This window comes from Paramacrobiotus metropolitanus, unplaced genomic scaffold (genome assembly GCF_019649055.1).
Source record: "Paramacrobiotus metropolitanus isolate TYO unplaced genomic scaffold, Prichtersi_v1.0 Parri_scaffold0000004, whole genome shotgun sequence".
NCBI classification, from domain to species: domain Eukaryota; kingdom Metazoa; phylum Tardigrada; class Eutardigrada; order Parachela; family Macrobiotidae; genus Paramacrobiotus; species Paramacrobiotus metropolitanus.
The window spans coordinates 1,658,210-1,681,833 of record NW_026570224.1 but is presented as its reverse complement, the minus strand read 5'-3'; the positions used below and the strand labels follow the sequence as shown (position 1 = coordinate 1,681,833).

The following is a 23,624-nucleotide window of genomic DNA, read 5'->3' as shown; positions in this document are numbered from 1 at the left end:
AGAAAAAAGGGCAACGTATCGCATAGAAAAAACAGCGATAAATGCGTTCACAGTGCTAATTAGTTAGTCCATAACTAGAGCAAATTGCGTGGATCTCATTACCGCTGCCGTTTATTCATCACTTTTTCAAGTTGTATCAGAAAATAGCCACCAAGATCGTCGCTATTTACGACTAGGTGCAATCATCAATTTCGGCAGTAAAACCACACACATTCATCCATTATATAACATTATAAAACTCTATCAAACAACAAACTCACAAAGGATCCGTCAACTCAGAACAACGTTTCTTTATACAATTTAATGCTCACAGGCTTCACCACAGGAAAACAAACCCACGCCAAACGTTCACAGATAACACAGACCACTGTGTTGTTGATTTAATTTATTTTGGATATTTCATCGTTTGTTGTGACTTTGCTGAATTTCTTTGAGACTCCTGTCATGTCACCTTGCGTTGTGAGATACTTAACCACATCCGGATGCTCATTTGGCACAACAGCAGGCAGCCGTGGTGATCGAATGTTCACCTTGGCGGGGAAACGTCTGCCAGAAATTTCCACCTCAAACTGTGAGCTCTGGATCCATTCTGGAGTTAATATTTGCTCTTGCTTGGTTTTCTGAAACGTTTTCCTGTCAACGCTTCCAACAAGTGCAAATGTTAACAAGAAAGTGCAACTCCGATCGAACTACACAATTAAATAAAAACCACGAAATTGCGTAATCAGCACAGCTGCAAACTTGCAGCCCAAAGATTGTTAAAATAAACCGAAAGTAATGGAAAGAAAGCTACATTAAGTCAGAAAGGTCAAGATTTACGACGGTGTATAACATGCCGTGCATGAGAAACGAAACAGTTTTTACAAGCCATGCACACACGCAACTGCTCAGTGGAAAAGTAAGCCGCAATTATAAGCACCGTCAGCCATCTCACACAATTTTTTTACATTCGTCCGTTACGCTATACTTCATAATTATCATCATCTTTTTTGAGCATCTCGCCGTATGCAAGCAATAAGCAGACAATAGTCCCTTCATATAAAACTGTGCCTGTATCACACGTGCGCTGTTTAGCATGATTATCGTTTTATGGAAGCATGCACTGGCCATAATGCATTCCATCAGTGCGATTAGCCGCAAATGTTGCCGACAACAAAGTTATCAGTCGTCACTACCATAAAACACGCTGTAAAATATCGATAAACAATAATAATATTCCCATAGAAAAAATTCAGCATAAGAAGACAGGCGGTTTCCTTCAAGCCAGTTCTGGTAGCATATTAATAAAAACTTGCCCTTTCAAAACACAAATTACGCAATGCAGTACACGAAGCAAAAGGTAGAAACAATATAGATATACGAAGGATATTCTATCATATTCGCCATCATGAAGCTATGCGTACCCCTATTTCAAATTTACATTAATGTTACAAAAACAAATATATAATATAGACTTACCGGGTCTATATTTTTCACAAATCCTAGGCAAACTTGATGTCCCAGAGTATATCCATATCCTGTCGTCGTCGTTTTACCAGCGAAATTTCCATTGCAGTAAATCGGCTCACCTCCCCACGGCCATGGATCGTTATTAATGTCATGGGTTTCCAAAATCAGCTGCACATAGGACCGACGTACCCCTTCCTGTTGCTGCTTTAATAAAGCGTCACGGCCAATAAACCGCTCTTTCTGAATAATAACACCCCAGGAATCAAAACAAGTAAAGGGCAGTAATTAGCACATAGAAAAGTGCGTATGTATGTTACTTCGAATTTAACACGAAAAGCCCGGCCGCATTCGAATGGTGTAGTGGTACTGTCAATATCCTGACCCCAAAATGCGTAGAACCTCTCAATACGTAGCGTCCGCATGGCGTAATGGCCAGTTAGCGTCAGATTATACTCTTTTCCAAAGTTGAGCAAGCATTCGTAAACGTATAAGGCGTATTCGTTTGGGATATACAGTACCCATCCCATTTCGCCTGTATGCGTAATATTGCAGGCTAGCACATTGCTAGCATAGCCAATATTCATGGTCTATTTAAAGAAAAACAGCAGATAAACAATGAGTTAATACAGTGAAGTAACTGCTGGATCGTTTTCATGTCCAGCCCAAATCTTTTTCTCAGCAACCCTCCAACAATTAACGGAAAAGCAGGAAGACACTTGCCTGACAAGTGAAAAAGGAAAGGCCGCTTGCGACATGTCCCCAAAGTTATTCATGAGATCCCGCGCCAGTGGACCGATGACATTGATTCCGGTATATGCGCTCGTAACGTCATCTATGGAGATGCCACTTTTCAGAGGTAAGTTTCTTTTTAGCCATTTCTTGCACCGCGTCTGCTGGGTAGTCGGAGCGACCAGCAGAAAACTAATAAAGAGCAGAATTCGTGTTGCGCGTGAAATTTATAGAACCCGAGCAACTTACAAATTTGGTCCCAATCGCGTAATGGTACAGTCGTTCTCATAACCACCTCGTTCATTCTGCATGCCGGTATGGACAATTCCGCCAACTGGTATATCCACATCGTTCGAGCACAGATATTGCAAATACTCGACTACGCCTTCTCCCTGAGCCAAATATTAACAAATAAAAACAAATGACTGCATTGTTTTAAGATTCACCAATCCTATTCGATGAGTACTATTAGTTCACGGTAACCATTAAACAGAGCGCCATAAAATCACCTTAATTTCAAATTTGCTGAAAGACGACAAATCAATTAATCCACTGCCATGCCGGCAAGCGTTATACTCGTGCTCCACCGCCGCATGCCATGCTGGTTTCCCAAATGTAGCCGGAAAAAACTCCGGATCGGGCAGCGTGTTCATCTGTTCCGTCACAAAAAACAACGGTCGTTCGTAGCCCATAAACTGACCGAAAACTGCGCCTTGAGATTTAAAAGACGAGTAGAGCGATGAAGTACGAACTTTCCGCGCAGCGTGCGCTGTTTCATCGCGAAATGGATAATTAATCCCAAATACCCAATCTAAAAGAAATCGTTGGAACACCGGCCATTTTAAACTTCAAGGCGAAGCTCACTCGATGCCTCCCGTATCCGTGCCTTGACATAATCGCGGTTATTATGCATATCCAAAAAACGACAGGGATCGAGCTCCCATGTCTCATATTCAGGGTAACCATGTACAATCATATCGGACAGTAATTTTCCCAAGCCTAAGGCAGCTGCCGTCCCTTTGGCATTCAATCCAGCGGCCACGTAATACTTTTTCAACTACAATGAAAATCACCGTATAATCGTTCACATTAGCTCTCTGTAGCGGCTGACAATCAATACACAAGTAACTGCTCTAAGTAAAAAAGTTCCGACAATCCATACTTCTATTTTAGGCGTTTAGCCGTTTATCTCTGACCATTCGCCAACCTCATCCTTACCTCGGGAGCTTCGCCTAAAATCGCACGCCCATCTGGCGTAAACGCTTCCGGACCGTTGACCAACTTCATAGGTTCGGCGTTATGCACACTGGGAACACGGTGTAAAATATTCTCCAACAATGGTTCTGCGAATAAGTAAACACCAAATTATTAGACATGTTCCTTTTTATTTCAAAAAAACGCAGCCAGACGTACGAAATGTATCCCAGTCTTCTGGTAGCATTTTCTGTGAGAAGTCATTGGGTATTTTGCTGGGGAAAGCCACTTTGGCATCGCTTTGAAATCCGCCAAACAGAACACCACGGTTATATGCTCGCATATACATCCGATTGTCCAGGTCAAAAACAATAGGATATTCCTGGTCCTCATGGGGGAAAACGGGATGTGTAATCAAGTACTGGTGTTCACAAGGATGGACGGGAACACGAATCTTCCGGAAACCGGTTTTGGCCACCTCTCTGCTCCACTGCCAATTAAATAATCTAAATAAAGCTCCCAGTACTGCACACCAAGGGGGGAAGTATACCACTTACTAGTCCGGCGCAGTTGATGAAATATTCACAGTCAATCTCACCCAAGTTGGTCGTAACGCTTTTTACAGCCCCATTTTGTGCTTGTACACCGGTGACTTGGCAATTTTCAAAAACAGCTGCACCTGGATTTAAAAAAGTAACTGTGAAGCAATCTCATATCAATAACAAACATACATCTAAAACACAAGCCAACCGTAAACAGCGCAGTTTCGTCTAGAGAAGTAAAAATTGCGTTATAGCATCAAACCAAAATGCATTATTTCATGTATGTAGTACCAAGACAGTACTATTATAAGATATACTAGTACCGGCTGTACCGCCGCGTTAATACGCGAACAGAATAACTAAAATAACACTTTACGCACAAATAACGTAAAGCTTTTCAACTCTGAAACTTCGTAATAAATAGCAAGGAAAAAAAGCTAACAACCTTGCTTTTTAGCCACATCCAAAACTGCTTCGTATGTAGTAACGGGATTGATAAAACCGTCTTTTGGCACCCATAAAGCTCCAAATAAATCGGCCGTGTGCAAATACGGAAACTTCTTCTCCACTTGTTCGGGCGTCAGGATTTCACTTTCGAACCCGTGCGCTCTTAAACCAAGATTCCCAATTGCAGCTTTTAATTTTTGGAATATTTTAATTTGATTCACATACTTCGCCACAGAATGATGTCGCTTGATTTCGTCAAACCTGTCGAACGTTTTGGCCAATGTGATGGATCCCGAACGATGCAATCCTGTGAAAAATATTCTCTGAAGTCCATATTCCACAATGCTGTAACACAGCTAAACAAGAAATTTCCTTACCTAGATTGTAACCTTTCGCTTTCAGATCTTTGAAACTCTGATTTGTATAGGTCAGAATTTGTGTTTGGAGGAAGGAGGGGGCCAGCCGTCGCATCAAACCCGCAGACAGCAACGTCGAACCCCCCAGAACACTACAAAAGCCCCAAGCAGCGGAAAAGGGTAGTTCTCTGATTTGACGCACTGTTCCTATTTAGTGTTTATGTACCTATTCTGCTCCAATATTATCACATCTTTCCATCCTGCGGATGTCAGCTGGTAAGCTACGGAAGTCCCTAACGCGCCCCCTCCGCAAACAACCACACGCGCTTGCGAAGGTATTTTCGCGCATGCTGCGTCCGACGAACGGCGGCAGTTGTGCAGGCCATGCTCGACAACAGTCGACAGGAAATTCGCCTTGGATAAAACGCAATTTCTGTGCATTTTATGGTGTACCTTCTTCGCAACGATCACAAAAGATGGGGATGCATAGCACACCAGTCATCAAAATGACAAGAAAATCGAAAACGAGTCACTGCGCACTGGATCCAGATCCGAGGCATTTCCTATTTCTCATGCTCAGCTGCACTTGCGTTTCTTCACATCCCACGCTAATAAAAAGTTCCCGAGAGCAAGAAACGAACGAGGACTATCTGGAGACTGGAATCAGTAATACTGTCCGTTTTAAAACAGGAATTCCGATTTGCAGTGTTTGGTTTCTGTGTTGAGGTTGTTCCCACCCTTTCAAAAGCGCTTTCTTATTATTATTGTCTTGACACTTGCTCCGGAGGGCTATCCACCCCGCTGATCCCGAACGCAATGATAGCCGCCTGGGGAGACAGCTTTGCAGATAATCCCGCTTGTTATATAGTAGCGAGTAGTTAAAGTAGCAGTAGGCGTACATTGTACATTGATACGGTGTATCAATATTATTGTAGTGCATCTAAATCCATTCTAAAGCAACCCAAATTATTGCCGTGCGATTGTATGAACCAACAATAAAGCAAAGACGAGATGTTAACTCGAGAATGGATATAAGCAGTAAGACTGTAAGAACTGGAAGATTCATGGTGGTTAACTGCTGCTAATTTGGTCAGCCAAGCCGCCGAACTGCAGACTTCCCAAAAGGCACAAACCGAGAAACCGCGAGGATCGCGAGAAACATGCCCCGCTATGATGCTGTCATTTATCTAATTCAACTCGCCTGACGACCTTTTTGTGATACTCGTATAAGGAACTAACGAGCTCATAACAAAGGTGCTTATGCTTTTTGTATTTGTTTAAAAATATTTTGCAATTTTTTAAGTGTTGGGTCCGCATGGCCCCGTAAGATCAATTTATACATAATATTACTAATATGTATTATGATTTATACAATACTCTGACAACGTAAGCCGGTGCGAAAGCTGGTACGCGATGCACCCTCTTTTGCGAAAATTAAACGAGCTCACGAAGATTTTAAGGCTCTGTTAAACAGTAAAAAAATCCGTCTCCGAATTTCTTGTTAGCTGCTGTAGAATAATACTCATGGACAGTAACCCACGCAAAGTGCGCTGGCAGCGCATATCTATATATATATAAACGTATTCAAAAGTACAGTAATCGAAACTTTTCCTTTTTTCCATGTCAGTCCATGACCAACTGCGATACCAGAGATATAGATATAGCTGTTTTTCGTAGGCAACAGCACATTTACGACTGCCCTCCGTCGCCACCTTGAGCCGACTGAACCGGAAGGTTTGGAGTAATTTTGTCTTCTTTAGTGCCCCGAGTTCGGAACATTCCCAACATTTGGAACTTAATTTATAGTATGTAATAATGTAACATTGTACACATTCACCGAGGTCACAGTACCACGATGCTGCATTGCACAGCTACCGGAGACATTAGAGCGGCACTGCAGTACATGTCATCCACACTAGATTCGCCTCGGATCTGACTTAACCGACACCTCAGTGGGTATCTTGGCGATACTGTGCTGAATCAAACTTCTGGAAGAGAGGATGCATTTGGCTGGAGATACATGCATGCGCCGGAGTCGTGACTCGTGATTCTCAATTGCAAAATCGTATGACGGTCGCGGGACTCGCGGCTATTAGTAAAAATGTTTTATTAAAATTTTTTCCGTAATAATTTTACGAGTTTGATTGTCGGTTGCGTTACACTCTATTTCCACTATTAATTTCCAGACTCGGGCACCACTTACAACCTCGAATACTGTGCAGTACAATTGTACTGCGTACATCTTTTCGCTAGCTCAAATTTTACTGCCTACTAAAGTCGCCCATCAGAACTTCCGCAGCAGCCTGCTAAAACACAAAGTTGCTGCATGTTATAATCAGGAAAACCTCTAAACTGGTGATTAAGCGATCAGGGTGCAGGTACGACAAGCACATGCTTTTTATCGCCCGGAATTATGAGTTCTTCGCTGGAGTTCTTGTCCAGAAAGACGTGGACGTTCTTCTACATTATACGAACACAACAGAAAATGGCATCATTTGCATTTAAATCATTGTACAAGTCAGATGAAACGCGTTTATTCGTTTGACTAAAGCCGCAGTTATTCTGTTATCTAATTAAACCGTTAAACCTGTCGTCTAATTGAAGCAGTATTCAGTAAATTATAAACGTCGTAATTTCCTTGGTAAATCATTCAAGAAATTCAAAATAATAATAATTATACCGTTCTATGCGAAATTTCACTTAACTGTAAGCTTATCAGTTCTGTATGTGGCTATAATCGCCCACCTAATTTTGCTGATCTCTTTATTAGTCGAAACCTTAACTTTTAATACAAGGAACCGGAAGTTGATTTATTTCCAGTTTCCAGTGACATCTTGTGGGTTAACCTAAACAACTTTTATTATAATGATCGCAGTAGAACCACATAAATTTGTTTTTGATTGTCCAGCTTTTTATGGTCTGGAATGCAAACAATCAATACTGCGTGCGATGCACCTACGCACGTCACGTACGCACTCACTTCGGAACCCCCAAAGTTGTGGTTTTCTTACGATTATTTTAAATTGGAAAAACATTTTTGATGGTAATATCCGTTTTCGTCGGCTTTGTAATAAACTGTTAAAAACTAATCCGTAAGTTTGCGGACTAACTAGGATTATCGTACAACTAAAAGCACATTATGTCAAAATGTTCAAGACCCTTTCACCTGGGACTGGGAGCAAAAGCCGTATCTTAGCACTGAGCAAAGATAAAACCAAAACACGCGTTTGTGCTGAAGTCTGATGCTGTTTAACAGCGGCAAATGCTAATATTAATAAATGAGATTTAATGCTAATCAATGCAAAACAATCACAAAGTCCTTGTAAGTTGTTGTAACGAGCCGTAACAGATTAGGCTATGAATCAATAAATCATCGATGGAGATAATCGCGAAGATGATGGATGTGAAGTCCCGTCCAGCAAAACTTTCATTACTGATCATCACCGGGAACGTTAAGGTGACCGTTCTGTGCTGAATTTTCCATTCCTCCTTGGCCGATACGAAAATCACTAAACAGTTCTGTACTCAAAAGAGTATTCTTTCTATCCAGTGCGGAATTAACAGTGGCAACGGTCAGTGTTTGGTCCGGCTGGCACAGCATCAAGTGATGCCCTTTCATACTGGCAAGGATGCAACGCGGAGCAGGAGATGGCCCCTGCAGGAAGTGGAGATTTGCGAAGGAGTTTCTGAGATCTTGTCTCCCAGCTTATACAGACCAATATTTCCTTTGCTGTCAACGGAGTAGAATAATTTTGGATTGGTTTCTGACCAATACAGACCTACAATACTGGCAGCAGCGGCTAAAGACCAGGAATTCAAACATATCCGATAAGCTGTGTTGTACAAGCTTATCCGTCCATTGTCGTAACCAACAAGGAAGTAACCAGGAAAGTGTTGCGAGAAGGACATCGTTGTTACAAGTGATGTGAATCCTAATTAAACAAAAAAAATTTAAGTACAAGAACAAACAACCCATATCTGAAATCAGCTTCAAATCCACCCGACAAACAGCATCGTATTGGATTATATATATGTATTTACGGCAAGACAGAAGTCAAAACGAGCAAAACTCGGAAAAACGCTTTGCTTCCATAATTTACCTCCGCCTGCGGTGTTGATGTAGGAAATTGTGCTTTGACTTGACTGCATAAAAACACCAAGTAGATGCCCATTTGAGGACGTGACGAAGGCTTGGTTTGTGCTGCGACCGTCGGAATAAATGGTGGTAATGACGAATCTTTTGGGGCAGTTTCTCCATATATCGATCGTTCTTGAACGGACAAGCTCAACTGTTTGACCGGCACCAGTATTTTCATTGTTTCGCCCCTTCTCCTTCACCGAATGCATTACATTCCACACAATTACTATTCCAGATTCATCTAGCGACACCACAAATTTGGCTGAACTGGCTCGTGAACCGGGTTGAATCGTGGCAATGTCCAAGACACTCTCCGTATGACTCGGTGTCGTAGCACAACTGACAAAGCACGGTAACTGAACTATCTGAGATTCTTGATCGAAATATATTGCATTCGAAGACGGTTCCCGCACATCCCAGCACGCTATACTTCCATCAATAACGCCAGCTACAACAAGCAGGACGCCGTCAGAATCGGAGAAGGAGTCGAGGCACGTCGGTCGTTCCAGCAAACCCAAAATGAATAACGCTGCACCTGGCGAATAGCCATTCCACCCGGAAACACAGCCGCGGAATCGGCTTTGTACTGGTGGACTATTATCCTTTGTTGCATGCAATACAAGAAATAGCGGTGACGCACAATTCTGTGCGGTTCGAATGGAAATTATGTTGCCGAATGCGGAAAACAGTGGACTTGCAAGCGGAACGGACACCTGATCAGTCACTGTTCGCGTATCGTCGGTTTTGGATCGCTCAGCTTTTAAAATGCTTTTCTTGTGCCTTTCCTCGGTCATCATACTCAGGATCAAGTTAGAAGATTTTTTCAAGAAAGCATTCAAGCTGCCGGGTTGACTCCCTATAACATCAGCTTTGTTTTGCGTGAGTAGTGATAATTTAACAGCTTCGTTGTTTTGCTCCATGTGCGGCTTTGTTTTGCCGGTAATCAGACCGGAGCTTTCTTTTGCGGAGTAGCAAGGTTTCTGTGTCCACGCGGTGCTTAAGCGGATCAGTTCTGTTTGAGCTTCCGACTGACAGTGAAAATCTCTTGTGCTGGACGCAACCTGGAGACATTTCTTACTCTTATTGCAATGGACTATTCACTTTAAATTCCATGAGGTGCGCACAGTTTTATATTTTTATCCCTTTCTATTCTACATACAACATTAAAATCGTCACTTACGGAAGGATTGGCTCGCTTTTTAAACAGAAAGTCAAAAAGATTTTTCTCGTTGGGTTGTGCGTGAATTGCGACATCGGCGGTTAGTGATTTTGCACCCTTGTTTCCATTGAATACGGTAGATAAATCTGAACGTGCGACTTCTTGTCGTCTCGCTCTGCTTCCCCGGTCACGGATGTATCGACAAAATCAGCCTCCTCAAAATCTTCCTCATAATCAGCCATAATGAAAATACATGAAGGAGAAAGTTTGGCACTGCTCAAGAAAGAAGTAAATGCCTCTTTACGTACGTACTGTATTTGTACTTAAAATCAATCTTCGTTCAATTAAGGATACCGCCGAGTGGATGACAACAAATTTTGCTCACCATCAGGATCAGGCAAGTATGCAGAACAATATGCAGAATAACAAGCGCAGTGTCAGCAAAGAGATAAGTTTATAATTAGTCATGTAATTTAGAAAACCGTTTTATACGACCTTGGATCCGGACCTTATGCAGGTATTTTGTACGCCAGTGGAGTTTCGTGCCTTCATACTTTCATAGTGCATCATCCAGTCGATGAGCATTTACATTTTACAGTTGCCGTTTCAGTCAATCGGTCGACGGACGTACAGTACCATCGGGCGGCTAATATTGATTATTTTCCTGTGTTGTACAGATTGGAAAACGTAGAAACTGGAGAGGGGAATCCCTAAACTATCCCTGATGTGAACTCTGTAACGTATGCGTCCATTTAGCTAAATTTTAAATATGACAAATCAGACAAAATACTCTTTATATGAAAACAGAAAGCAGCAGCAAGCACATAATTTTCATTAATTCACTATAACCAAGCCGGCATCCCGCATCCACACATAGAGTAGATATTGAACGCGCAGTGGTCGCGATTGACGATTCTCGCCCGGATGGCGCCCTGTGGCGGTTGGGAGCCGTGCGCCTAAGGTGCGCCGGGAAGTCATCGTATGCCCATAACAACAAGTGCTTATCCCGGCACTTTTTAAACAGCGCGCTTTCGCAATGTTTCTTAATTGGGCGGATACATGAAAATTTACAGAAAACTATCCTCTTTAAACGAGAAAAAAAACGTGTGATAAAAATATTTACAATATTCCTAAATTAAGCGACAGTGCTATGGCCACGGTATCACACCACCGTCCATACGACAGCACACGAACAGAAACAGAGCGAATGCGTAGTTCTCCTGTTGGCGCACCGTAAAATCCCTGTATGTTAGTGACGTCAAAATGACACACTGCCAGTCTGCATTCTCGGCGAGAATCACGAATTGGTGCCACACGTGCGGGAAGCTCACGCTTCGGCGATCCTGATGTGTTACTATAATAGTTTAACTGCATGAATCATGGAATAAATTAAAAATGAATCGCAGAACTGATCATTATCGCACTACCCTCGAACTTGATGGGTTTGATACTCTTTTTGTAGACTTCTTTTCAATAAGTAATAGCAAGAATTCTCTGCTAGATATCTTGTGCGATAATAATTTAATCAAGGTTATCATTTCTTAATAAAAAAGCAACAAACAAAAGCTCAACCTCAAACAAGAGCCAATCAAACGAATCAACCCTAACGCGTATATATAAAGTGTATTTAAAGCTTCTACCCAAACAAGAATCATCAACAATCCAGCTAAAAAACCCTTCTACGTCTCTATAAGGTTAGTTTCGAACAAACAGATACAGCTGTCTCAAAGAAATACTCCACATTCACATGATCATAGCCAACGACCATACTAGTCAGTGCCTCGCGAAGCCTGTTGATTAGTGATGTTAGTTAGCTGCAGGGATGCTAAATTCGACAACAGTTTCAGATTGCGCGACAGCGGATGACTGGGATTGGACTGCATGAATTTGGTCAGTCCTTTCATCACATCGCTGAGCACAGTGCGCAGAAATTTGGAAGAACTCGGCTCCAAATCGTCAAACTGAATCGCCAGCAAAGCCTCTTCCAAATACTGTAGCTTCAGATCAGTTTTTGATGCAATGTCCACTGCCAACTGTTGAATGAGGGAAAACAGTACGGGCATCTGAAGGTTATTCGGCTTCCCAAACACCTGCAATGCCAATATGAGCTGATTTCACAAACAAAAACAACATATTTTTTGCCAGTAGTACGACTGAATCGATGTACCCGGGTTTTGGCTCAGATTTCTTGAGCTCCCGCTCATCTAACTTCAGTCGAACCAAAAATAAGACTTTTCAGATAACAGGTTTTTCACGGACTATATTATCTTAGGTTACCTCTTTCACAGGAACCTTTTCGCAAACGTATAAAACCACGTCCAGATTTGATGCAGAAAGGGCAATGCGGAAAGCTGAATTGTAATCCTGGCGTGTCAATGCTTGTTTTACATCTTGCAAAGCCTGCTGACTTTTATGGTGCTGAGTAGCGACTTGTCCACCTGGGGTAGCAATGCCGGATCGAATCGCCTGGACCATGCTTTCATGCAGAACACTCTGCTGCTCCCGAAGTTCGCTTTTCACAGAGCTGGTAACGTTTTGCGAGATCTGTGTGCCAAGCGACTCTACAATCTGTTCTGTCAACTGTTCTGTGCTGTGATCCACAATCATCTGCATCTCTTTCAGCAAATCTACCGAGACGGTCTGCACAGCAGCAGTACAGGCTCGCTCTGCCACTTGTTCCAGGCCGCGAATGCGCTCTTCCAAGGCTGCATCAATACGAGTGAAATGGTTTTCCAGGGATTTGTTATGCTACAAACACGAAACACTTTGAACGAAAATCCACGAAGTCCAAATAAAAAAAAACGCCATAGACAGCAGAAACAACAAACTTACATTGCGTATGTACGTTAAACACTTGTAAAATCAAGTGAATTCATAACAAAAAAATTCAAGTAATGCACCACAGGGTTACTAACCTGAGCCAGATATTCTTTGGTGCCACTAGCGAAAGTGGTGCTCATAATGTTCAAGGAGGCGTTCATTACATCCTGTACAGCAGGCGCCAGTTGAGTCTTGATTGCTTCTTGTACAGCCAGGCGCGCAGCATCGTGAAACTGGGGTGCTAAGGCCTGCGCCATTAAAGCACCAAACTGCTGGCCGCGAAATACATCTTCAAACTTCTGCCGTATACCAGCTTCAAAGGTCACCAACTTGGTGGTCATTTCCGTCACGAATTTCTCATTTATTGGCTTCATAGCTTTTTGGAGATTCTGTTGAGCCAGCTGATTCTTGACTTCCTTTCCAACACTATTTTCAACAATCTTTCCCAAATCGTTAGCCATGGTATTCATGCGGGTATCAAACTTCTGGAGCGGTCTCATTGTTTCAACCAAATTTACGAAACCTTCTCTAACAGAAGCGGTTAAAGCTGCTAGCACAGCATCCACAGAAGCGTCACCGGCCCCGATAGCCTGATTTGATGAGGATGCACCCGCAGACGCAATCAGTTGCTCTAAAAGTGTGGTCTGTCGCTCCAGCATTTGGTGTTGGCTGGCACACAGCTTCAGCAAATCCGAGTAAGAAGTTTCCAATTTCGAAACCCGTTCGTCCATCAAAAGTCGTCCAGATCGGCTGCGCAGGTCAGGATCGAAAGACTGGCTGTTTCGTCCTCCTAAAACAAATACAATAACTAATAATTAGAATAAATAGATGCGTAAGGCTAATTAAAAAACTAATAATAAACAACGGATAACTATATTTAATTACTAACCAAAAAATTAATAGCAACGTAAGTATAAAATATTTACAGCATTCAAAACCCAAACAAACAAAAACGACAATGAAGCTCACCATATTCCACGGGAATAGCTCGGAAGTTATCAGCGATATCGCTACTGGGAGGTGACGCACCTAATTCGACTGGTGGAACTCCAAATACAGTACTGATGTTAGTAGCCACTGAATTATCACGTGGCAGGTAGAAGTCATTCCGTTCTTTCAGCAAGTGGCTTTCGTCCTCCACGGCAACTTCCTTCACAAACGTAGGAGTGTTAGCCTGAGAGCTTTCTCTACGCACAGAAGGTATTGCATCGAATGCACTGGGTGGCTGCAGAACAAAAGCGGGACTAATGGATTTCTCCGGTGTGTAGCTGAGTTCTGGAACGTCAAGTTCTTCTCCCCGCCGTTGGCAGTGGCGATGTTTTCGGCTGGCATAACAGGTGTCGGTACGTCGTCCAAAGAAAATGCATCACGCGCTTTTTTGCTTCGCTTTTTCTTGGTTTTTGCGTCACCGTTCTCAGCGGGTGATCCTTCTTTAACCTCCTTACGTGGCTGCAATGGTGCACTTTCTTCGTGATAAAACGCGCCATTAGACGGCATCCGGCTGGGCAACTGCTCTCCAACAAAAGCAATGGACATTTGCTGCAGCAAGTTGGAGTGTATCGTCAACAACCGGGACTCAAAACCGTTTTCTTCTGCTGCAAATACATAAACGTACTATACATATCAAGCAGGAATGAAGTTATTTAATCCAACAGCCACAACTAAAAATGCGCCACTCACGCTCTAACGGTTGCGGCACGCTTCGTTCCGAAGGCCGGACAGGATTAACTTCCACCACAGCCAAGCTCAGGATGGGAGAACCAACAAGAAATTCCATTAACGAGGTAACACAGGCCATGTGCCGAACCGGATCCTGGTCTACGCGGAGATACATGAGCAGGTTGCGCTCCGCATCGCCCAGAACCATATATTTTCCTTTAGGGTCCACAGTGACGTGCAGTTTCGGCAGGGACGTGGGACGGAGCGGTGAAGGCGCAACATCAATGGTTTGCAGACAGTACCAGTGCTGACAGTTCCAGATTCGAAACTGCCGACCATATTCGCAGCCGCTAAGCGCATACATCCAGAACTGATCCTGTTTCGTTCCAGGAGAGAAATCATCAAAAAAGTGAATCGTGTGAACCGGCAGACCGTCGTGCGGAATCCAAGTGTACACTAAGTTGGCCGGATCCTGAGATGGCGCATCACTTTTGTCCAGAACGCACTGTAACAACATAAAAACAAAATTAATAACTGATATCCATGGACCAGCTGAACAAAACAACAAACCTGATAGAAATGAACATTGCCATCTTCTCGTGCCGCACAAACAATTACCCCATCCGGCGACATTTTAATATCCCAAATTTTTGCACCATTAGGAGTCATCGTAACACCTCGCACGGCTTCGCTGCCGATAACTATTTTCTTCTCTGCACCAGCAGCCTTCTGTACAATGGGAACACTAGCGACGACGGCTTTTCCATTACAAGTGAGGATCAGCCGATTCGCAGGTTCATTAACGTCTTCGAAGGAAGTTTTTGGAGCATTCTTCTCGGGAATGTGAACACACCACACAGCACGGCAAGGTATATCGGGAAGTATGGGTTCCGCGGATTCCAGGCTGATCTAAATTTCACAAACCACAATTTATTACGGGATAAATGAGCAAATGACGAAATGACACAAAACAATGACATACGTGCTGCTGAAAAGAAAATGTTTAAGTACTAATATGAGTAATATCATATCTAAAGCGGGATAACGGTTATAGTCCAATTTAGGGACACCTCTCAGAAATAAGTTTTCTATCGCTCATTCGACTCAGAAAAAAATCCTGAGTCGAATGGTATATAGATCACGTGGGTCTCAGGTCACGTGACCAAGTTATGGATTTTTTCAGAATAAAAATCACTTTAATTCTCCAATTTAGGAGACCTGTCAGAAAAGAACTTCTTACAGCTAATTATGTTCAGAAAAAAATCCTGAGTCGAATGATATGTGAATTGCGTGGATCCGAGATCACGTGACCAAGTTATTAATTTATTTAACCATTTTCTGGAAATTCAGGATTTTAGCACGGAATTTTCGAGTACTTTTTCGCTGATGACGTCAAATACAGGTCATACATGACTGGTCAATTCAGAAATCTTTTTCAGTCGTAAAGGTCAAGATGGGTTTAGAAGGTCACTTAATTGCAATACTGAACATAGTTATATAATTAATTAACAGTTATCCAGCGGTAAGGTTAATATTTAGCCAACTTGTTTTGTTCCTTGCAAGCAATTTAAGTTTGTCAAATTGATTATTTGGTTACTCTTTTCTTTCATCGAGACATATGGGCTGGTTACAGCCAACAGTAATGTTTTTCTTTTAAACGAGACCCAACTATTACCACCCCATAACAATGTTACTCCTTTCTTTAAACGAGACAGAACTAGTAAAACGCCACAGTAATGTTACTCCTTTCTTTAAACGAGACAGAATTAGTAAAACGCCACAGTACTGTTACTCCTTTCTTTAAACGAGACAGAACTAGTAAGTTAGTAGTAAGTAGTAACACACCCCAGCAATGTTATTCTTCTCTTTAAACGAGACAGAACCAGTAACACCCCATAACAATGTTACTCCTTTCTTTAAACGAGAACCAACTATGAACATCCCATAACAATATTACTCTTTTCTTTAAACGAGACAAAAGTGGTAACACCCAACAACAATGTTACTCCTTTCTTTAAACGATACCGAACTAGTAATACCCCACAGCAATGTTACCCCTTTCTTGACCTTTCTTGAAACGATACAAAAGTGGTAACACCCCACAACAATGTTACTCCTTTCCTTAAACGGGACCGAACTAGTAATACCCCACAACAATGTTATTCCTTTCTTTAAACGGGACCGAACTAGTAATACCCCACAGCAACGTTACTTCTTTCTTTAAACGAGACCCAGCTATTAACACCCCATAACAATGTTACTCCTTTCTTTAACCGAGACCCAACTATTAACATCCCCTAACAGTGTTACTCCTTTCTTTAAACGAGACAGAATAAGTAACACCCCATAACAATATTATTCCTTTCTTTAAACAAGATCCAGCTAGCAAAACCCCATCACAACGTTTTTCCTTTCTTTAAACGGGAAAAAAGTGGTAACACCCCACAACAATTTTACTCCTTTTTTTAAACGGGACCGAAATAGTAATACCCCACAGCAACGTTACTCCTTTCTTTAAACGAGACCCAGCTATTAACACCCCCTAACAATGTTACTCCTTTCTTTAAACGAAACAGAACAAGTAACACCCCATAACAATGTTACTCCTTTCTTTAAACAAGACCCAACTAGCAAAACCCCATCACAACGTTTTTCCTTTCTTTAAACGGGAAAAAAGTGGTAACACCCCACAACAATTTTACTCCTTTTTTTAAACGGGACCGAACTAGTAATACCCCACAGCAACGTTACTCCTTTCTTTAAACGAGACCCAGCTATTAACATCCCATAACAGTGTTGTTCTTTTCTTTAACCGAGACCCAACTACTAACATCCCCTAACAATGTTACTTTCTTTAACGAGACCCAACTATTAACATCACATAACAATGTTACTCCTTTCTTTAAAACGAGACCCAACTAGCAAAACCCCATCACAGCGCTTTTCATTTCTTTAAACGGGAAAAAAGTGGTAACACTCCACAACAATGTTACTCCTTTCTTTAAACGAGACAGAACTAGTAACACACCATAACAATGTTATTCTTCTCTTTGAACGAGACAGAGCCAGTAACACCCCACAGCAATGTTGCTCCTTTTTTAAACGAGGCTGAAGAACTAGTAACATGCCAGATTTCTTAAGTTGCATAGGCTTCATAGACTCTTTTGGTTTGTTAGATGTTTCAAATTTTTCTTCCGTTTATAATTTTCTTAATCATCTTAGGTTAATTCTTAGGTTTTTCTAGATTCCTTAGGCTAATTCTAGGTTATCATCAGGTTGCTGAGATTTTTTTTGGGATTGTTAGGTTCCTCCCGACTTTTGTTAGGTCAGGTTTCGATTTTGCTTACGTTCACTAAATTTCTTCGGTGTTTAGGTTTCTTAGGATATTCTAGGGTTCTAATGTTATTCTCACGTTTCTTATGTCTCCTTGGATTATTCTAGATGTTCCTTTAGGTGCTTACGTTATTCGTACTACAGTGTAGGCTGTCAAGCTATTGTTGCGTACGGGTATAAGCGACGGTTTCTGGATTAAGTAGGTTTTTCTTATGCCCTGGATACTGTTTTGAATTAGCATTGTTCTCTACGCTACTCTTCTTAGGTTCCTTGTTTTTGTTAATATTTCTGAGCTTATGTTTAGGTTTCATATGTTTCGTTTTTCTGTGGTTTTTTAGCTTGGTTTTAGTACAATGTAGTTACTGTTGCTATTATCGGTTAATGTTACTGTTAATGTTACTATAATTTAGTTACCATTACCGGTGGTTTTTTAGTTTCTTAGGTTTTCGTTCTCTGCTTTTCTTCTTAGGCTTTCGTTTCGTTTTCATGTTTTTTAGGTTACATTCCGGCTTTTAGGTTGCTTTATGCTTGTTAGATTTGCCATAGATTTCTCAGTTTTTTTAGCTGGTTTTCTAAAGTTATCCCAATGTGTCTTATGTTCTTAAGTTATTCCTTGTTTATTCTTGATTCACTCCAGTTTTTTTGTTCTATATTAGCAGTGGTTTCAGTTTCTTAGGTTTGTCATAGTACTTTCTAGGTACTGGTCTATATTAGCGTTGGTTTCTCAGTTTCCTAGTTTTTACAAACTTAGTACTGTTTTCCTTACTTTCTTCAAACATACAAGGGGAATATAATGAATTAATGAATCAGTTTCAGTATGGTCCTTTGTTTTGTTCGTCTCTTGTATAAAAAATAGAACAAAACTTTTCTCAAATTGTTATTTGAAGCTTCGAAGACCAGCTTGTTTGACTCCCCAATAGGAAACAAATGGATAGCTGTTAAACGAAATCGTTATGACGTCATCTCAATAATAAACTTTCTTGCTTATTTAGATAAAAATTTAGAACTCGGTCACGTGAAGGTTTCTTGCTTTCGGTCCCAGATCATTCGACTCAGAAAAAAATTCTGATCCGAATGAGGGCGAAATGACGTCATTATTACGTCATCCTGATGGTATCCCAGTGTTTTTCCAGGATTTGGATAAGAAATCATATCTCAGTCACGTGACAGTTTTTTGTTTCCGGGTACAGCTCATTCGACTCAGAAAAAAATTCTGAGTCGAACGAATGCAAAATGACGTCATTATGACGTCATCCTGATGGTGTCCCTATATTGGATTTTTACCGGGATAACATAACGAATCGCTCAGGGAAATGAAATTCGTTCACCGTCTAAGTACTTCGAGTACTCACCTTAATCATCAATTCGTACGTCATAGGTTTGGCATCGGTGACGGAAAACACACTACACCAGCCATTCTGCTCCATGCACGCAATGTAGATGGCATCGGGGATGTGGGCGAAATCAATATCCACCAACTGCGTATCGAATTCCTTCAGCAAGCAGCGATTGTCGCCCGATTCTTCGTTCGTCACCCGGACTTTGCCACTGTGATGGGTCTGGACGCAGTAAGCGAAGATCTTCCCGGACATATGAACGGCGACCAAATGGCCTGCGTAGTATTTCTTCTCCCATTTGTACTCGATGCAAGGCTTAGTGCGGACATAGTGGCTATGATGGCGAGCTTGTTCGCTAGCATCGCGATCGGAGTACAGTATGGTTACGCGACGCGCACGCACGGCATGGGAGTTTGCATCATCATCGTTTTCGTTCAAGGCACTGAAATAACACCGTAAAATTAGGAGATTCCAATGATTCCATGCAAAACCAGAGTGTCATAAACGTTTATGCCTGTTCAATCAGAGTCATCAGACCTACATTTCCTGCTGCTCGCTCAGCGCTTCTTCCACGGTATCAACCAGCTCCTGTCGTTTTATCCCTTCCGCACTCATTTTCGAAGCATCTATCAAATTTTTTGAAGGCCGAATTCTGTAATAAAAACTAAGCGGTAACCTCGCGTAATACCGTATGCAGAATAAAAGTAAACCAGCATGAAAACATTCAGCTTACAATCTTGAATCTACGCATTAACAATTTAACACTAATAATTAGTGAGGTCTGACCGTCTGAGGTTATTAAACTGCGAAGGTCCTTAAACTGTAGATTCACAAAGTGACAAAACAATACCGTTCTAACAGCTGGTACTGTACTGTCTGTACAAACAGAGTGTCTTCCTTTTTATCAGTTTAAATTAAAATCAAAAATAAATATCTAAATGAAAAATTGGCTGCCGTTTAAATTTGGTACAATAATAATATAATTTCTCCGGTTCAAACCGGAATTCAGCTTCGAAGCACAATAATATCGAGTCAACTCAAATGTCAGTCAACCCACTGGGGCAAATCGGCAAGTAGGAATCACCACAATCACTACGAGTATTATCTATCCAATCCAGTATCCTTAACAATTATATTAGGGAATAGTGCGATTTTGTAAATCACAAATCGAAAGTCAAAACCCAATTCGAGACTACAACGTCGAGCTATCTGCTATCGGACTACCACTTGCTAGAACGTAGAAACTATTCATATCCAAAGCAACGACATTATGTTTCGGGTTTCCAAAAGTTTGATGTTCATCTAATCCTCTAAGGCCATCCGCATAACGGAACGGCAGGAGCGCAAAACGAGAAACGTTTCAAGATTTCGAAACTCACGATTCAAAACTGCGCAACGAGCGGTGAAGTGCTGATAAAGTACTAGTAGTACTGTAGTAAAAATTTTAAATACAATTGACGACTTATTGCAAAATATGGATTACCGTCACGACTCACAACAGTAATATTCTGAAAAACCGTGAACAAACGAAATCCAATAAGTATTCAAAAGTAGGTATTAAAATTAATTTCGCTTGCTTTGATTACTACAGTAGGTAGTACTTGTACGTAGCAGGAGGCCAGGAGCCCGATATTAAAAAAAGAAGCAAAATACTGTACTGTAATGAAATCAGTGTTTTAAAACGTTTACTGGTGTAACAGGCATGCGCCCAAGTCGCGACAGTTACGTTGTCCGTAGACTGATTGCTGCCGGTATGATACTGTACGTATTGACGGTATTGTAACAACAGCCTATTTGGCTGCTGTTCTAGTGGGGTGGCGATCAGCCTTTACCACGATTATGCGGCTGTTGGTATGAAAGGTGGCACGGCCGGCAACGATGCTGGCCGAGGACGCTCTTACAGATGTGACGCAATTACAAAGGTGGCTCCGATTGGGATGACGCAAGTTCATCCCAACTCCCAAGTGGTCAAACGCAACAACGTAACTCAAGGCATGTTTAATGACAAGGGAATCAAGAACGCGACAAGGTTGTAAGCAAGAGTTTCAACAAGAGGAACAATCAAGTAGATGCAAGCTGTAGCAAGCTGAGCACAAGACTGAATTCTAGAAATTCATGAGAAAGGAAACTAGCCGGTAAAGTGGACACAAATTCATAACGCGATGGAATGAATCATAACTGGGCGGTCTTATCGTTCGTACAAATACTATCGCTACAGTATTGTACATCTTCCAAGTGAACGGATCCGCAGTTCCGCACTACGTACGGATTGCTGTTGGCCTGCGCCTGGGAGCACTGATCGTAAGTCCGCACCGATGCATCTGCAATGAATGGGTGGAGGCTCGAGGTTATCACGGCCTGAGCTGCAAGAAAAGTCGGTTACAAATTCATAACGCGATGGAATGAATCATAACTGGCGGTCTTATCGTTCGCAAATACTATCGCTACAGCATTGCATCTTCCAACTGAACGGATCCGCAGTTCCGCACTTCCGCACGTACGGATTGCTGTTGGCCTGCGCCTGGGAGCACTGATCGTAAGTCCGCACCGATGCATCTGCAATGAATGGGTGGAGGCTCGAGGTTATCACGGCCTGAGCTGCAAGAAAAGTCGGGGCCGGAAGTCCAGGCATAGCAGCTTAATTAACGCCACAGTTAAACGAGCCTTCGCCTCAGCGAGCCTTTGGGAGTTTCGCGAACCAACGGCCAACGCCCTGACGGTGACTTTAGTGTCATGGGAACGAAGCAAAATGTTAACATGGGATGTGCCATGTGTGTGTACGATGACCTTATGATCCTTACCACATATCGCAGCAACATCCACGCAAGCTGGCGCAGCAGCGGCGCAGGCCGGAACAAAACCGCGAAGTACCAGGACTACCTGTTCGGTGCGGTGGGCGTGGACACACTGGGACCACTCCGACCGGAAGCCTCCCGGCTGATCAATGAATTGGGCAAGATGATATGGCAAAATCACAGAGGAGCTTTGCCAACCAAGTTGGCAATATGCGAGCGGGCTGTTCAGCTAGATAAGTAAAACAAATAACAGAAGTAAAAAAATAAGAAAATAAAAAAATATTAAAAAAATAAAAAAATAAAAAAAATAAAAAAAATAAAAAAATAAAAAAGAACTAAAAAAATTAATAAAACAATAAAGTAAGGAGGGAAAAATCGAGTGGAATATTCTAACCATAAGCTATGTAACAACCAATCACAGCCTATAACAAGTACAACCCATCTTGATGACGCGCCGAGTCCCTGACCCCTCCCATACCTATCAAATCTCCCGTAGACTTTTGCTCGGATCTACCCTTTACATCGGAACGCTGTCGTCCCGCTTCGCAGAAAAAACAGGCGGGATACGTGCAATTAGCGGAGTATCTGCGCCAGAGGTTCAGCATCGAAATAACTATTCATCGCGCAAACGCGGCATCCATCCTGGGAACGGCCCCAGCCTTGGCTCACTTAGATCATAATTAATGTTCTCTGTGATTCGGCGGCGAAAAATTGTGAGACATTTCTGAAATCGAAATCACCGAAATTTCGGCCGCCTGTTTCCGCTGTCTGCTGATGCTATGCGATTGCTTCTGTTTTCTGATGTTTAATCGATAGCGGTAGAAGTATACAATGATCATTTACTAAAGAGTTTGTTCACTGAATGTTTATCAGAAATATTAAAATAGGTATCATAATACTAATAATTCAGGTGGTATGCGGAGTCGATGGTGTTGCAAGGTGAGGTGTTACAACTGTACACATACCTGTATAAGAAACAAAAGGTAGCACAATATCTATACAAAGAACTGAAAGAAGCAAATTAAGGTGGCGTGCGGAGTCTTTACCAAAATTATATATTAAATACTGCAGTCTGCAGAATACTTGAAACACTGCCAATTGACACGAAAATTTAGAGTTAAGTATTAAATTTTAGCGATGCTGCTGTGGGCTGGTGGCCTGGTGCGGTATGTACTGTATTGTGTGTGTAACGCGGTTGTGGTACTGTATGTATTGTATTATGTTCAATATGTACAAGACTTCTTGTAAGTATTCTGATACAGTGTGCGAAAATTAAGTACTTAAGTATTTACATTTCATCTTGAACGTCTTTTTAATCGGACTACAATACTGTACATACATTTCATCTTGAACGTCTTTTTAATCGGACTACAATACCATATCATGATATGGTATTTTAACAAGTTTTAAGGTTAAGAAATACCGCAAACATGACAGGGTACAAGTAGTGCCACAAGTTCACAAGCCGGTAAAAACCTCAATAAATTATTGAGAGTTTTAATTAAACGATTTTGTTCCACAGCAAGAAACCTTGTATTGTACTACGCTTACAGTTTACACGCTTACATCTTGCTTGGGAATCGTTCTCATTACATACAGTACACTGCGTTTTCTTGATGTATTTGAATAGACAGCCCTTGCCGGATAAACTCTTTAGGGTAACTGG

General features: G+C 41.8%; 3 protein-coding genes across 4 annotated transcripts; all 3 read right to left on the bottom strand.

Moving 5' to 3' along the window:
• Positions 1-108: 108 nt before the first annotated feature.
• LOC129602653 (pyruvate dehydrogenase phosphatase regulatory subunit, mitochondrial-like) lies at positions 109-5,434 on the bottom strand. Its single transcript, XM_055501736.1, has 14 exons — positions 4,944-5,434; positions 4,739-4,869; positions 4,587-4,668; positions 4,360-4,523; positions 3,930-4,051; positions 3,592-3,862; positions 3,397-3,521; positions 3,043-3,235; positions 2,688-2,989; positions 2,428-2,570; positions 2,166-2,370; positions 1,767-2,036; positions 1,459-1,689; positions 109-620 (listed from the first exon to the last, which is right to left on the bottom strand). Exons 1-14 carry the CDS (start codon positions 5,156-5,158, stop codon positions 381-383), a joined length of 2,694 nt encoding a protein of 897 aa, XP_055357711.1. The 5' UTR covers positions 5,159-5,434; the 3' UTR covers positions 109-380.
• Positions 5,435-7,758: 2,324 nt separating this feature from the next.
• On the bottom strand, positions 7,759-10,673 carry LOC129602652 (uncharacterized). 2 transcript variants are annotated; one of them, XM_055501735.1, is made up of 4 exons: positions 10,400-10,673; positions 10,036-10,287; positions 8,818-9,916; positions 7,759-8,649 (listed from the first exon to the last, which is right to left on the bottom strand). In XM_055501735.1, exons 3-4 carry the CDS (start codon positions 9,773-9,775, stop codon positions 8,333-8,335), a joined length of 1,275 nt encoding a protein of 424 aa, XP_055357710.1. In that variant the 5' UTR covers positions 9,776-9,916; positions 10,036-10,287; positions 10,400-10,673; the 3' UTR covers positions 7,759-8,332. The 2 variants fall into 2 exon arrangements, with proteins under 2 accessions (XP_055357710.1, XP_055357709.1); XM_055501734.1 differs by having other exon boundaries at positions 10,036-10,673.
• Positions 10,674-11,518: 845 nt separating this feature from the next.
• LOC129599352 (enhancer of mRNA-decapping protein 4-like) lies at positions 11,519-20,674 on the bottom strand. Its single transcript, XM_055497573.1, is given in 10 exon segments — positions 11,519-12,104; positions 12,292-12,762; positions 12,930-13,624; positions 13,804-14,087; positions 14,090-14,429; positions 14,515-14,998; positions 15,064-15,402; positions 19,179-19,605; positions 19,705-19,815; positions 20,543-20,674. Coding segments are annotated over 9 exon segments (3,435 nt in total). The 5' UTR covers positions 19,779-19,815; positions 20,543-20,674; the 3' UTR covers positions 11,519-11,783.
• Positions 20,675-23,624: the final 2,950 nt, after the last annotated feature.

Bases quoted from the DNA above. Each gene is read 5' to 3' on its own strand.
- LOC129602652 (XM_055501734.1), bottom strand. From the start codon at position 9,775: ATGGAGCAAAACAACGAAGCTGTTAAATTATCACTACTCACGCAAAAC. The intron at 8,650-8,817 runs GTAAATTATGGA...TTGTTTAATTAG, and splicing joins CATCAACACCGCAGGCGGAG to GATTCACATCACTTGTAACA.
- LOC129602653 (XM_055501736.1), bottom strand. From the start codon at position 5,158: ATGCACAGAAATTGCGTTTTATCCAAGGCGAATTTCCTGTCGACTGTT. The intron at 2,571-2,687 runs GTGATTTTATGG...TATTTGGCTCAG, and splicing joins TCAGCAAATTTGAAATTAAG to GGAGAAGGCGTAGTCGAGTA. The intron at 1,690-1,766 runs GTAACATACATA...GTTATTATTCAG, and splicing joins CTTTTCGTGTTAAATTCGAA to AAAGAGCGGTTTATTGGCCG.